The sequence below is a fragment of the Rattus norvegicus genome, chromosome 13 (assembly GCF_036323735.1).
Source record: "Rattus norvegicus strain BN/NHsdMcwi chromosome 13, GRCr8, whole genome shotgun sequence".
Lineage (NCBI taxonomy): Eukaryota > Metazoa > Chordata > Mammalia > Rodentia > Muridae > Rattus > Rattus norvegicus.
In genome coordinates this window covers 106,252,797-106,268,729 of record NC_086031.1, presented here as the reverse complement: position 1 = coordinate 106,268,729, position 15,933 = coordinate 106,252,797, and the positions used below count along the sequence as shown (strand labels likewise).

At 47.1% G+C, this 15,933-nt stretch overlaps 1 protein-coding gene across 2 annotated transcripts in view; it reads right to left on the bottom strand.

Annotated features, from left to right (window-relative positions):
* Kcnh1 (potassium voltage-gated channel subfamily H member 1) overlaps positions 1-15,629 on the bottom strand; it is a 302,612-nt gene extending 286,983 nt beyond the window's left edge. Inside the window, exon 1 of one of the 2 annotated variants that reach the window (XM_017598933.3) lies at positions 15,230-15,629. In XM_017598933.3, coding sequence (XP_017454422.1) covers positions 15,230-15,308 — 79 coding nt within the window. In that variant the 5' untranslated portion in view covers positions 15,309-15,629. The remainder of the gene's footprint in view (positions 1-15,229) is intronic. The other variant, NM_031742.3, reaches the window with a different exon arrangement.
* Positions 15,630-15,933: the final 304 nt, after the last annotated feature.

The window sequence follows — 15,933 nt, the reverse complement described above, 5'->3', positions numbered from 1 at the left end:
TTGGTGAAATTTTGATGACATTTAGGAGAAAGACAGTTGGAAGTAGAGACGCTAAACTCTTGCCCTCTAAGTTACACACCAATGTCTTAGCACCAGAAAAAGTCACATGCTACTCTCTCATGTTTACCAACATTAAAATCTCATGGATATGGTTCCTCTAAATCATCATGGGCCTTATCTTTGCATAAAGCAAACTAAACTCCCAAGAGATTCAACAGCTATCTGTGATTTTAATACTCAACAGAAACACAGTTTTTTATTAAGTTGGTAAATTACAGTGCTGAGAAAGCTTTCAGTTTCCAAGGCAAACTCATTTACCAAGTGGTTACCCTGAAGTACGTGGATCCAAAGGCATCTTCATCCAGTATCAAATAAACAGTAAAACCAGGTGACTCCACCTCATAAGCGTGGCGGAGGGGAATGAAAATGTGTCAGGTGTTTTCTGTCACTGGATACTTAAGGAAATAGAGGTGGGTCCCAGCCTGGCTACCATCAAGCCTCTAGTTGTGTTGAAAAGCAGCTCAGTAGCTTAATAAAGCAAATGTTTTATTCTTGTATTTACAACCGGTGGTTTCTTTACACTATAGTCCGTATAAAACTATTCTGGCTGGAAAGATGGCTTAGAAGTCAAACGTGGGGGCTGCTCTTACAGAGGACCCAAGTTCTGCTCCCAGCACCCACACTGAGAAGCTGACAGCAACCTGCAGTTCAAGCTCCGGGGTATCCAGCACCCTCTTCTGGCCTCCACAAACATCCACAGGCATGTGCGCATACTCACACACAGACATACACAGAGACATAATTATTTTTAATAGATCTTAAAATGTCTATATTAATGAATAGAGATGGGAGATGGATAGGTGGCTGTGTTGGCTACCATTTTGTCAACTTGGCCCAAGCGAGTCTTCTAGAAAAAGGGACTCTCAAATGAGAAATATCCCTACCAGACTGGCCTGTGGGTAAGTCTGTGTTGACTAATGGTTGACACGTGAGGGCCCAGCCCATTATGGGTGGTGCTACCCCTGGGCATGTGGTCCTGAGTTGTGAAAGCAGGCTGAGCAAGCCAGTAAGCAGCACTCCTCCATGGTCTGCTTCAGTTCCTGCCTCCAGGTTCCTGTCTAGAGTGCCTGCCTTGACTCTCCTAGGTGATAGGCTACATGCTATAAAATAAAATAAACTCCTTCTTCTTCATGTTACTTTTGGTCCTGGTGTGTTTTTCACGGCAATAGAAACCCTGGTGACATTCAGAGCCTGCCCCACATGTGGCCCATACATATACAGCCACCAAACTAGATAAGATGGATGAAGCAAAGAAGTGCAGGCCGACAGGAACCGGATGTAGATCTCTCCTGAGAGACACAGCCAGAATACAGCAAATACATAGGCGAATGCCATCATTAAACCACTGAACTGAGAATGGGACCCCATTGAAGGAATCTTAGAAAGGACTGGAAGAGCTTGAAGGGGCTCGAGACCCCATATGAACAACAATGCCAACCAACCAGAGCTTCCAGGGACTAAGCCACTACCTAAAGACTATACATGGACTGACCCTGGACTCTGACCTCATAGGTAGCAATGAATATCCTAGTAAGAGCACCAGTGGAAGGGGAAGCCCTTGGTCCTGCCAAGACTGAACCCCCAGTAAATGTGATTGTTGGTGGAAAGGCGGTAATGGGGGGAGGATGGGGAGGGGAACACCCATATAGAAGGGGAGGGGGAGGGGTTAGGGGAATGTTGGCCCGGAAACCAGGAAGGGGAATAACAATTGAAATGTAAATAAGAAATACTCAAGTTAATAAAGATGAAAAAGAAAGAAAAATACACTTCTGATAGAAGCTAAAAAAAAAAAAAAAAGAAAGAAACCCTGGTGACCACCACCAACCTTGACAGGTGAAGACAGGATTTCCCCAACACAAGCTGGCAACTGAAACTAGACATGTTGAATTCTACATTCCGCTGAGAAAATCTGCCTTGATTAATAAGGCAGAAGAGTAGTCAAAGATAATTTCTGACTTCAGGTCTCAACATTCACATACATACAAACACATTATGTGCCCACATACATGAAAACATGCATGCACACATGTACAATACACATATGCACACACACAAACTATATCCATTAGTATTAGAAAAAAATCCTAAAGCTAGTTTTTGCTTTCCTACTATGTGTGTCACTTAAGAGTTCTTAGTAGGGATAAGGTATCACATCAAAATGGGCAGGAGGATTTCAGAGAATCTGTTTAATAAGACAAGTTTTTGGGTGTGTGTGTATGGTGGTTTGAATATGCTTAGCCCTGAGAAGTGACTCAACTCAAAAGGTGTAGCCTTGTTGGAGTAGGTGTGGCCTTGTTGAGTGGGTGTGGCCTTGTTGGAGTAGGTGTGGCCTTGTTGGAGTAGGTGGGGCCTTGTTGAGTGGGTGTGGCCTTGTTGAGTGGGTGTGGCCTTGTTGGAAGAAGCAAGTCACTGTGGAGGTGGGCTTTGATGCTCTGCCCAATGTGGAAGAGACCCTCCTCCTGGCTGCCTGTGGAAGAGCCAGTCTCCTTCTGGCTTCCTTTGGATCAAGATATAGAACTCTCAGTTCATTCTCCAGCACCACGTCAGCCTGGATGACACCACACTCCCTGCCTTGATGATAATGGCCTGAACCATTGAAACTATAAACCATCCCCAATTAAATGTTGTCCTTCATAAGAGCTGAATCGGTCATGGTGTCTGTTCACTGCAATGGAAACCCCACACTAAAACAGTGTATTTTGTCCCAGGCCTGATGGAAGCAGAGGGTGCTTACTGTATAGCTGACAGCTACATCCAGCTCTATCTGCCCATTTCTGCATATCATGTGACTCCAAATCCTACTGCCCCCATCAGGACTTCAGTAAGAGAAGAAAAACCAAGAGTGGACGGTTGACCAAACAAGCCACTGCCAGGACTAGTCCTACTAGATGTTCTTTCGAGAACAGAAACTGAGACGTTTGTCTGAACGGCCTATGAGCTGGGCAGACTTTATTGGCCATATCCGTGCTGCTGAGAAACTAACGGTACAGCGGAGCAGAGACTGGGGTCATGTGAGGGAACACTGGACAGAACACAGATGGGGGACCCTGGCCTGAGAGGTGTAGACAGGTCAGCTGCTGATGCAAGAGCATGAGGTAGACCAATAGTGCAAGCTGGGGAACTGGGGCCAGACAGGAAGGCTGAGGATGAGGTCCTTGAATGTGAGCCCAAGAAAGCCTCAGAACCAAGGCATCTCTGGCCCTCTGCAGCCACCCAGCCCCCAAGTCAATCTTTGGTGATTCTTTCTCATCCACACAGCAAGAAGGGGCTTTCTCTAGCAATAAATGCCTTATTTGCCTGGAGACTGGATCTCACAACAAGGAACGCAATTGCCTTCAAATCTTCTTACTGGAATTTCATTAACCATGGAAGATTAAACATCACGGAGAAAGAGATTGAAAACAGAACTGTACCTAGAGGCCAGGGGAACTGCTTCTCGGGCCACTCTTTGGTCCCTGGATATATTTATTTTCTCCAAAACTCATTTATTACCCCATAAGTTATTTATTACAGAACCAGCAAGATGAATCAGTGTGACAGTGCTCATCGCCAGGTCGGATGTCCTGAGTCCCAGCCCCAGAACCCAGATGGTAGAAGGAAAGTATAGACTCCCATTGTTGTTTCTGGACCTCCACAGACATGCTGTGGCGTGCATGTGCACCCATACACATCAGTGCATGTGCACTCATACACATTAAAATAAATGTAAAAAAAAAAATCACCCCTCCGAAATTACCAATAGGCTTCTCCCTCACTGCCCTCCACACAAAAAGACGTAGTTTCTACCATCCAGTCCTTCAAGTCTCATGTCCTGTGTGGGCCTCATATCCACCCACCCGTGAACCTATCTGTCATGCTTTTCTCTTGTAACCATCTCTTATACCACAGAGGCGTCAACCATGACCCTCTGTGATGGACTAGATAGCAATCATCTCCTTTTCTGCTCTTTAGAGAGGTACAAAGAGAGCAGGTATCACCATTGGCAAGTGACAGGAAAGAAATGGGAAGTTGGTGGGGAGAGACATTAAATTCAAAGAGGAGAAGAAAAGTAACTCAGAGTCATGGAGTATGGATGAATCCCTGTGCGGTCAAGCTGCTGGCAAAGGACACTGTGGTTTTCCCCTGACAGGAGACTAGAATTGAGGACCTCTTCTTTCTAGGGAAAGCATGCTAGCATTTCAAAATGGCGGACACACCAATCTTGTCATTCTCAAATGATGACTTGAAAAGAAAAATTAGAGAGAAGGGAGTTGCCTGCAGATGGGTTCTGAAGCTTCGTCAAGGTAAAAGGAAAATGGAGAGTGTTAGGTTAGCTAGAGGAAACCAGGGATAAAATTCCAGGGAGACCAGTCAGGAGACACACAGTCAGGATTGGTAGGTAGGTCCCAGGAGAAACCCACACTACTCAGAGACAGGAATAAAATGTGGACATGACTTAAGTCATTGACTGAAAGTCAACAGAGAAAGCACCCATTATCACTGCAACACACACATTCCTCCATCTGCACGTGCCTGGGAGTTAAGCATTAACCTCATGCGTGAAGAAATGGATGGAGCTGTCACTAAAGCAGGGCTCTCCAACTGCCACATCCATGGGGCCTGCCTGGAGGATTCACTGAAGCACAGAAAACTAGGTCCAGGCCACTGAGCTTCTGGTTCCTGAGTGCTCGGATTTATCTCTGTGGCGGTAATAAAACACCCCAGGGTTGCAGCCCCTCACAATAGGAGAGTCACAGGAGCAGAAGGCTGAGACAGATGGTGGCCTCACATCCACCATAGAGGAGAGAAATGAAGGCACACACATACCTCAGCTAGCTTTCCCCTACACAGTGCAGTGCCCAAACCCAAGGAAAAGATCTGCCCACTTTGAAGCTGGATTGACTCACCTCAACAATAGAAACATACCACAGACTCAGCCTCACCTTGGGAACAGAGACAATCTACCACAGACTCAGCCTTACCCCCACAGCAGATTCAATCTACCACACACATGTCCAGAGACCAACCTAATCTAGACAATCCCTCACTGAGCCCTCTTCCCAGACGATTCTAGGGTTATGTAAAGTTGACAATTAGAGCCAACCATCACACTATATAGGGTAGGAGATAGGAGAATTTGTTTCTTAAGCTTCTAAAACGTCTACTGCCGGAAAATGACCCATGTTACTTTAGGCCATCTGTAGAGAGAATCTCTTGTACTGTATAGAAGCCTCACCTGTCAATAAAATGTTGCTGGTCTATTAATTTAGGCAGGAAATTGGGAGGTGGAAGTTCCAACACAGAGAGGGAATTTCTGGGAACAGAGTCAGGCATGAGTGAGATTCAGTGCCCCAGACACAGAAGAAGATAGTCGCATGAAACTGAGAACCAGGTAACAAGTCAGGTGGCATGACTTAGAACAGAATATTCGGGTAATTAAGTTGTGAGCTAGTTGAAGAACCAAGCTTTTGGCCTTGGCATTCATTGATGAAACATTAAGTCTCAGAGTCATGGTTTCTGGGAACAAAGTGGGCAGGTGGAAACACCCAAGTCATCTCTTCAAACCTCACTCTCCACACTTGTAAATGGGAATAATAACAGCTCCCACAGATCAGAATCGTAAGGAAGATCAAAGGAGATGCATATAAAGCCTTCGGTACACTGGTGAGAAAGAGTATTGGTCCACAGTGTAGACAATACCTAGTAATCACCATAGGTGACTATAACTCAGGTTAGTTAGCATCTGGTGACTGATAAACTCACCACTATGCTGTCCTTTGACATGTGAGAGTATAAAACTGAATATATATACCTATATACACACATATATATACATACATTATACATACATATATACATGTATACATACATATATACATACATACATACACATATACATATATGTGGGAAAGAACATGAAAGAACTTCATCAAGCCAGCACATGGAGCCTTCATCAGTCAAACACTGCCATGTCTATACATAGAAACTGGGGCCTCGGTACACGTCTCTCACCAAGCTCACCCACACAGCACATGTTGGTTTGTATGAAGCCTGAGAAATTGACTTAATCACAGGACAAGTCACTGGATCGTTGGGCCAGTCTCCCCAAGAACACTGAGCCACTCAACAGAGAATGCTAATGGCTGCTTAGGAAGCATTTAGTAAAGATGCAGGATGACACAGAGAAAGCAGACAGGCCTTAAGATGACTTTCGGGAGGGGAAAGTGGTTTACAGCATTTGCCAACTCCCAAGGTATAAATGTTCCCACCACAGCAGCTTTCGGACACTGAGGTGAAGTTGACAAACCAGGAGTGGGTAAGAGAAGAGTGCACTCCCACCCTGTGCACATCTCCACAGTCTTCTCAGGACCCCAGGAACTCAAGGAAAGTGAGCTAGAGATGGAACCATTAGCTAGGGGGAGACAGCCATCCCTGTGCATTTGCAGGGAAAAAGCTAGAGAGTCAGTCTCTCCTATCTCATGTGGAGCACTGCAGAAGAGGAAGCCAGCCAGCGGTCAGCCAATCACAGAGCCAGCAGCCATGATCTACACAGGCCAGCCTCCAAAGACACAGTATAGGCTAGGAAAACAAAAGAGAGGGCTCCAACCCATCCAGACAGAACATACACAGAAACTGTAATCTATTCAGTCTTGGTGATGCTCAAGGAAGAGAAAGTAAAATAAAAACTTGAACCTACAGTCGGCTGTGCAGGTGTGCCAGCTCCGTGAGGAAAGGCATGTGCCACCAAGGCTGATGACCTGAATCTGACCCCTGGAACCCACATGGTAGAAGGAGAGGACCAACTCTCAAAAGTTGCCCTCTGACCTCCACATGTGTGCTACGGCACACACAGGCACACACAGAAACAAATGTAATAAAATGTAAAGACTTATGTGCACTCAGAGTTAACTGAAATACAGTCTTACCACTCAAATTAACCACACTGCCTTTGTCATGGTTGAGAAGTGAAGTTCTGATCTAAAATGTATTTTTCTAAGTAGCTCTTAATACACAGCAAAGTTAAGCTGTAGATGTGAAGTCTGCTAATATCTTATGCCTTCCCAACACTGAGTCCAGCACACCAAGCACACCACCTTCAAGGAAAGACAGAAGACACAGAGGTCTGCTCTTCCTACACAAACAACTGCACCAGATGACCAGCGACATGGTAACATGTAACCCTGTCCCCAAAACAAAACGAAGGATACCTGGTGTTACTGCCCAGCTACAAAAAGCTGTGGGAATGGCTGGTCTCCAGTACTCTTCCTTACTAATTACGTCGATAATGGTGGATTGACTCAGCTCGTTTCAGAACATCAGTTTTATGCAACACAGTGCTATTCAAAAGAGCTGTCGTTTAATTGTACGTAGTGAAATCATCCTAGTGTAAGACAAATGATGACTGGTGTGATTCAGTGGCACCCAATCAGAAAGGCTTGAAGAGTTTGCCCTTAATATACACATTTGATTGTTACAGCAGCAGCCATAAGAACCTGGAGAGGTGTTGAAGCTTAGCAGACTGTTCTCTACTACCACAGACAACTAGGGCACCAAACAAATTCCAAATCTGAGGTTCACTGAAGAATTGCATCAGTGCATGAGCACCCAGAAGGAAGCTGTGACCCCATAGAAACAAAGCTTCCCACTTTCTGCCATCCTTTTCAGTGACCTAACATGATCTGGCCAGCCCACACCCAACCTCATGCAAAAAAAGACAGTTATAAAAGCCAAGAATGGTACTGGGTGAGATGTGTGTCAGGGAGGAAATAGGTAGTAAATGTTGACTCTGTAGAACATCTCTTAGACCTCTGGAGAGATTCACACTTCAATATTAGCCTTCATAGTGGCTTCTTCAGTGAGACCCAGAGGTGCAAAGTTCTCCCTCATGTGGGAATTCCCAGGTACAGAATTCAACTCGTGGAAGGTTCACCACAGTTATAAAGCTGACTTGCAAGCTAGCCTTTGAGTTTTAATTTTCTTTTGATTATTATATGCATGTGTGCGTGTGCATGCACGCATGTGTGCATATGTGTGTAAGACCCAGGACCCTCCTGCATTCCCCATCAGTGGGATTATAAGCATACACCACTGTGCCAAGCTTTTGCTGCTGTTGGAGACTAAAGTCAGGTGCTCTGCTTATGTGACAGTGACTTTACTGAGCATCTCCCTCGCCAGCTAGTTGAACTTTTTTTCTTTTTTGTGTCTTCCACTGAGTCTGAACCCTCCCTCAGTCACTTCCCACCATTTCTTTCAGTAAAAGACAAATAACACACTTCCTACTTCCTTCACCCTTCCTGCTCCAGCTCTTACGTAATCTCTGTTCCCTGAGTTTAATGCTTCTCAATACAAGAAAATGAATGTCCTAAACACACACATAAAAAAAAAACAAAACCAAAAACAAACAAGCAAAACGACAGCCTTGCCTGTGCCCTTCGCCCATAACCTCTAGGGTGAAGTTTCCACGTCACTCGCAGCCAAGCAAGGACGCACATGTGAGAATGTTTAAACATCACTCCACACTAGAGCTTCCCACAGGCCAAGAACAAGTTTTGTTTTCATTTCACTTTGGTCATGTGCTCACTAGAAAACAACCCCAGATGACCCCAGACATTCATTACTAGATTTTTTGAGCAAATTTAAAAAAAAAAAAGGAGAAAATGCCAAATGCTCCTGAAGACTTGGAGCAGTGGGATCCTCATCCACTGCAGGGAAAAGGTGTGTGAATGGATGAAAACACTTTGCCCAACTGTCTGGTAGCATCTGCTGCAGTGAAGCATACACACGCTACGTGTATCCCCAAGAGAAACATGTGTCACATGTCCCAAAGGCAGGCATGAGAATGTTAGTCCCAGACTGGAAATCCACGTGTCCCTCCATGTCAGAGCAAGTACATAAATGTGGCCACACTATGAAGTGTTAGACAGCAAGGAAAGAGAATGGACAGGAAGGCATGACAGAAGGATCAGCAGCTGACAAAAGGACATGTATTATGCAGCCTGTTCCTGGGACACCTAGTACAAATGGGGTGATCGGTCCCAGTCAGAAGGCAGAGCGTCGAAACCTGAAGGATGGTAAGACAGGTTGACCATAAAATCAGAAGATGGGGGGGAGGGGGATGTTTGCCCGGAAACCGGGAAAGGGAATAACACTCGAAATGTATATAAGAAATACTCAAGTTAATAAAAAAAATAATAAAAAAAATAAAATAAAATCAGAAGATGGCTCTCTGTGGGATGGGCAGCAAAGCTGAAGTTGGGCTCTGAAGGCTCACTCTGGGAGAGGGAGGGGAGCTGGGGTCAGGAAGGCTCTCAGGAGTCTGTGGACCACTGCTGGCCGATCAATCTCCCAGCATAGGTGATGATGGCACACAGATGTCTCTGTGTGTGCGTGTGTCTGTGTATGTCTGTATGTCCACGTGTCTCTGTGTCTCTATGTGTGTATCTGTGTGTATGTGTGTGTGTGCGTGTGCGCGTGCGTGTGCGTGTGTGTGCGTGTGTGTGTATCTGGGTACAAGCTACACACAGTTGCTTTGTGTGCTTTTCAATTATTGCATTAAACCACTTTAAGATAGTTAAAAATAAAGACCTTTCTAATAAATAAATATTTATTATATATAATTATATGTAAGATGGCAGAGTGAAGACCTGGGATCTTAAGAAGAAAGACAATGGCTCCATTTCCCATGGCGCTTCCCAAGTGCATGTGCTGTTTTGAAATAGGAGGTAAAGAAGTGTGTCTCTTACTAAAGCTATAGAAATGGGGGCTCTATTGTCTTGGCCGCATTGTAAGGCTTCAGGCTCTCAGCTCCTAGCATCAGTCACTAGAGTCATGCCTTCGACACTTTCAGAGGAAGACAGCTGAAGGTTACCCTCGCCTTGACTGTAGGGAGAAACAGACACAGGTCAGAACTCAATAAGCTCCACTCCCAAACACACATTTTAACCTGATTTCCATGTCACGAACATTGCCACAGCTCAACACATCTATGAGGAGCATTACCCATGGTGCCTAGCCTGTTTGCTAACTAATTATGTCAACAACCTCAGCCATCTTAACACTATACAAAAACACAGCTGACCTAGCAGTTTGTACATTACACACACACATGAGTCTGTACCAAAATGCGCTGCACCACTCCTGGTGATGTGCACAGTCCCACTGGCACCTACGATTGTGAGCTATAGGTTCCCAAACAGTAAAACATATGTTCAGCTGAGAATGGGCCCATCTAGAGTAATAGTTTGTAGATTCCTGGCACCTCAGACTGCCAGCCTTTCTAAGACAGATCTCCTATTCGCTTCAGCAGCTCTCTGACAACAGGCGCCTGTAGACTTGAGCAACCGTCAAAAAGTGTTGTGGAAGAGCACTTTTCCGCCTTGAATAAAAAGAGCAGCAAAGCCAATAGGGTGTGTGTGTGTGTGTGTGTGTGTGTGTGTGTGTGTGTGTCTATATGTGAGAGTGTCTGTCTGTGCATTTCTGTATGTATATGTCTGTCTGTGTGTGTGTGTGTGTGTGTGTGTGTGTATCCATGAGGGTGTCTCTGTACGTCTGTGTGTGTGTGTGTGTCTGTGTTTATGTCCATATATCTGTGTGTCTATGTCTAGATATGTGTGTGTATGTGTGTATGTGTCTGTGTATATGTGTAAGAGTATCTGTGTCTTTGTGTGTCTGTGGGTCAGTGTGTCTGTGAGGGTATCTGTATGTGTCTCTCTGTGTGTATGCCCATGTGTCTGTATATGTGTATACCTGTATATCTTTCTCTATGTTTGTATCTCTGTGTTTATATGTCTGTATCTGTCTGTCTCTGTGTGTGTCTATGTGTATGTGTCTGTGTGTGTGTGTCTGTGAGGGTATCTATGTCTGTTGTGTATCTATATGTCTCTATGTGTATTTGTGTGTGTGTGTCCATATGTCTGTGTGTCTGTCTCTGTGTGTATCTGTGTTTTTCTCTGCATTTGTCTGTGTGTGTGTGTCTCCATGTGTATCTATCTCTGTGTGTATATATGTCTGTGTGTCCATATGTCTGTGTGTCTATCTCTACATTTGTCTCTGTGTGTGTATCTATGTGTATCTATCTGTGTGTGTGTGTGTGTGTGTGTGTGTGTGTGTGTAAGACAACTTTTAGATGCTGGTTCTTTCCTTCCACTGTGGATCTGGTTCCAGTTCTCGGGCTTGTTTGACAAGCTCTTTTCCCTGCTGAACCATCTTTCGAGCCCACCAATAGCATTTTAAACAATGGTTGGCACATTCAGGAGAAAAACCCCATCAGGTACGGGTATTAATCATTCCTGCAATTCCTAACGATCCAAAGCACAGGTACTTATTAAATCTCTCCTTCCTACGCTCCTCAAAATCAACCCAGGAAAGTGAGACTAGTTCCTAGCAAACACCTTTAAAGAGTTTTATTTTCTAGTATACTGAGAAGCCTAGGGAGCACTGAGGCAGTCACTGCTGTAGGATCAAGATTTGCCAGGGTGCCTTTCTTCCAGACATCACACGGCCATTGCCGTCATGGCCAGAGCAGCTGTGATCGCCCCCCAGACCCTCACACGGTCCAGTCTGCTAGCATTCCATCCTAGGAAGAAGCGTGAAGGCACCGGACCCTCACCTGTGCTTCCAACCTCTCAATAGCCTGCCGAGCTATGACCAGTCTGCCCAGCTGTGAGCGGCCTAACCCTGCTGCACTTGGAGTGCACAGGTGGGGAAGACAGAGTTGGGAGTTAGAAACACGGTTTTCCTGCAATCACCCATGCTGGGGTGGGCCTTTGGTAAGATTTGGGGGTGACTTAGGCTCTTGTAATTAACTCCTAATCTATGCACCTATGAACTCATAGCCTGGAACAGACTCCAGATATTTGATAACAGTATCAGGCCTGTCATGTCCCCCAGGAAAAGTCACACCACAAACTTACTGTCCTGTCTCCATCTATCCCCAAGGGTCAATAACTATGTCCAGCAAGTCTTTACTGAATGAAATAAGCCATTTCTACCAACTGACTCGACCACAAGCTACCCACCCATTTTGACAAGTCTGGGAACTATTCACAGAAAGAACTCTTGGCTCTTTAACCTTACAATGGAGACCTCCTTCCTTTGTTGAATCTTGAGGTGCACAGGCCTGTGAAAGTGGCCCAGGGGTCCCTGAGGAGGTATTACACGAAGCTTTCCCTACCCTCCTTTGCCCCCCCTACCCCACCCCCACCCCCTACCCCATCCTGCAAAGGCAAAAGAACTCCGGACTTCTTGAATGTACTTGTGCTCTCGTCTGCCCTGTCGTTCTGTTTGGATGTGGTGTGTGGCTGCTGGCCAACATGGACGCTGTTCCTGTTGATATAACATTTTGTTTCATCTCCACTGGGAAATCTGCTTCTTGCACTCGAAAGAGCACAGCCTAGATCTCCTCAGTTCTGCCCTTCCACATGTAGGAGCGCTGCCAGAACAGTCCTTACCCACACGGTTGTGAGGAAGGACAGGCAGACGAGACAGTATCTAAGCTCTGTCTCATCTACAGCTCTGGGACATCCCAAACACTTGATACCCAGTGCAGCCCAAGCATGGATGGTTCTAATCCCGTAACACCTTCTCTCAGCCATTCTTCTGGAGATGACAAAAACATCTCCCCAACCAAAGCTCATAAGTAGAGAAAAGAAGCTGTATGAGGGCTGGGATAGCTCGGTGGTACAGTGCTAGCCTGGCTTGTGCAAGGCCCTGGCTTAGATCCCTGACACTGAAACAAATCCAAGTGATCTGCCCAGCCATGGTGAACAGGCCTCTTACTACAGGGCTCACTCAGTTTGCTGCTCTGTAGACTGCAACAGTAGCGGCAACGTCACACAGGCCTACTGGGATAAAAGGCCTAACAAGGTGATTATGAAGTATTGCTATTTAAATGCTGCGATGACCAAAAATAGTCTGGCAGGTTTCAAGAAACAATCAATATTTTTAAACAGGCTGTTTCTGTAAAAGTAAAATGCGTGCAGATATATTTCTTAGCATTCCCGGTATTTAGTCATGCATAGCCAGGGACTAGTATGAAAACAATCACAAAAACTGTAAACTCCACGTTTCAAGTCAGCACTTTGTACCCTAAAATCGAGCATTTAAGAGGTCTTCCTGCTCCCCAGGATCATTGGGCTTGGCTTTGTTGTTCCTTTTTAGTTGATAGGAATCAAGCTGTCGGAACAGGTGCTGAGATAAAAGGCCAGTGCTAAAAATACTCCATGCTGCTTGCTTTATCGACGTTCTACCTATACTCACGCCAGGGAACAGCGCTGAGATCAACTGACCAGAAGGTCGGGTTAGGAGTTTTAGCTCCCCTAGAAGCCCACACTGCCCTGGCATACCCTTCCTGCTCCAGTCTACAGAGTACACCACAGTCTCCCTCTAACTTCAGGGTACTGCCTCCTCTCCAGTGGACAGACTTCTCATAATGTTCATGGTTATTTATTATCCAAAAAGTTATATGTCCCTCACAGTGGGATCCCCAAATCTGCAGGGCAGTGAGTGCCCATACGAGGTCAGTTAAGAGCCTTAATAATACACTAACTTCAACAATCACTTTCAGATTTGTATCGCAAAAGAATTCTCCAAAGCTGTGCGTTTAGCAATTATCACACACATGTGTGTGCACACGCATGCACACAGAGAGAGAGACAGAGACAGAGACAGAGACAGAGACAGACAGACAGACAGACAGAACCAGGTAATAACTGTGACCTTGTGGCTGCCTGTTTAGCAATCATTACACGCGCGCGTGCGCACGCGCACACACACACACACACACACACACACCGGCCCCTGGTAGTAACTGTAACCTTGCTTTAAAGACTCCTTTAAACCTTGGAGGGAAAGGTAATAACTGAGTAGTACTCATCTTTAAGAGGCACACAACAAAGATGGGATCATCACTAAGAAAGCTCTTAAATGTAGGTAAGATTTGCTACAGTAGCCCATGGGCTTTGTCTTGTAAACTTCAGTCACTTTTTAATTAAAGACGACCTGTAAAAGGCAGGAGACCGTTTTCGTGCCCTTCCATCAAATCCCTAACTGAATTCAGCTGGAAGAGCATCATCAACCCAAGTTCCAAGGTTGCACGCCATGTTTACACTGTCAAAACCCAGCTCTGAGTTAGGTCCCCACAGCTTCTCCACAGGAGAAAGTCACCTGCTTCTGGAAGGAGAAGAGCCCAGAAGGCTGCTAGGGGGACCTCAGACTTGAGTAGCCCGATGAACAGGTGTATGCAGCAACTCCCCAACGCCAAGACTGTGCTTTAACGCCGGAGGGAAGCTGTGGGTGCGAAAGGTTCGGATAGCCCCTTTTGGATTCTTACTCTGAGGACTTTTCACCTCCTGGGCTTCATGCTAATAAACCACAGGAAACTCTAAGCGCTGAGTTAAAAGATGGTGGAAATTATTCCCTCTCCATCAGTCATAGTAGGACTCTCTCTTCCCAGCTCTCCTAAAAGGTACAAAAACCTAATGCTGTGCACAGGTTTCTTGGGCAATGAATCGACTGGTGATGGAGGACAAGATTGGCAGGGTTTAAAAGAGACGAAATGCCAAATTTGTACTCGGGACCACTTAGTTCCCTCTGTTTCCTGGCTGAGTTCAGAAAAACACTCGGACCCTCGTGAGCCATTTGCTCTTGCTGGTTGGCGAGGGTGGATAAGAGACCCCTGCCGAAGGGTTTCTGCTGGTCAGACTTTCCTGCTTAAGGGATGGAAGATGGAGTTGGCACATCCCAGCACCCGGACAGGGCCAGGACCCAGTAGCCCAGCTCTACTGCTACCTCTGGCCTCCCTGCACCTCAGGACTCTTGAGGAGCCTCCGCGGGGAGGCGGCCAGTGCGCATCAGGAGCGCAGTGCTTGAAGGTGGCCAGCCTGCAGTCACTTTTCGCATGACTTTTCTCACCAAATGCCAGGCTTTCCTGGAGAGGACAGCGGGTGGGCGCGGGAAAAGGCCCCAAAGGCGTCGCCTAGAGATCTCTCCTCCAGAGATGGGGTGCAACAGACCCCCTCCAGCCCTGCCCACCTCCCAGGCCCGCGGGCGGGAGAAGCCGGTGAGTGGAGCTCCGGGATGCCCCCGCATCTGTCGGCACCAGGCGGGAGGCGTCTGCAATCACCGCACTCGTATAAAAAAAAAAAAAAATCAAAACCCGCCTGGGTGACCGAAATCCAGAGGCAGTTCTTACCGTTGGACCGCCGCACGATGTTCTCCAGAAATGTGTTCTGCGGGGCCACTAGTCCCCGCCGGCCGCCAGCCATGGTCATCCTCCCTACTGCTGGGGCTCTGGGGGCGTCCGGCGCCGTGTCTCACCGCAGCAGGCGGCCGGGTGCGCAACCCGCGAGTGTTCCCGGCTCCACGCGCCCCATGCGCCCCGCAGCCCCGGAGCGCAGGGGCGGCGGCTAGCTCCCGCTGCCGCCTTCGCTGCGCTCCGCACCTCTCCGCTGCGGCCCGCCCGGGTGTGCGCTCGAGTGCCCCGGGCTCGATGTGCGGCGGCCGCCTCCCGTGGGCGGAGGGAGCCAGACGGTCCAGGGCGCCCCCTACCGGGCGCGCATCCCACGGGGACCCAGCCGTAGCCCGGAGCCACCCGGCGAGGCTGGAACCCGAGCGGCACCCTCTGGGCGCAGCGGGAAGTGTGTCCAGAGTGCGCCTGGGGCTGGGTGCAGAGCAGAGCGAGCAGCTTTCTTGGTGAAGTCACACACAGGCCGGTAAAGGTCACAAAGAGACTCTTTCTTTGAACAGCTTCAGACCGGAGTCAGGACCTTCAGGCTCTGCAATGGCACCCTGCGTCCTGCAGGGTTTATTAGCCTGCCTATCCAACTTGCCCGAATTAACCAACCAAGTGTCTAAGGACGACGACTTACAGAGTGACTGACAGGTTCAGCTCCCAGG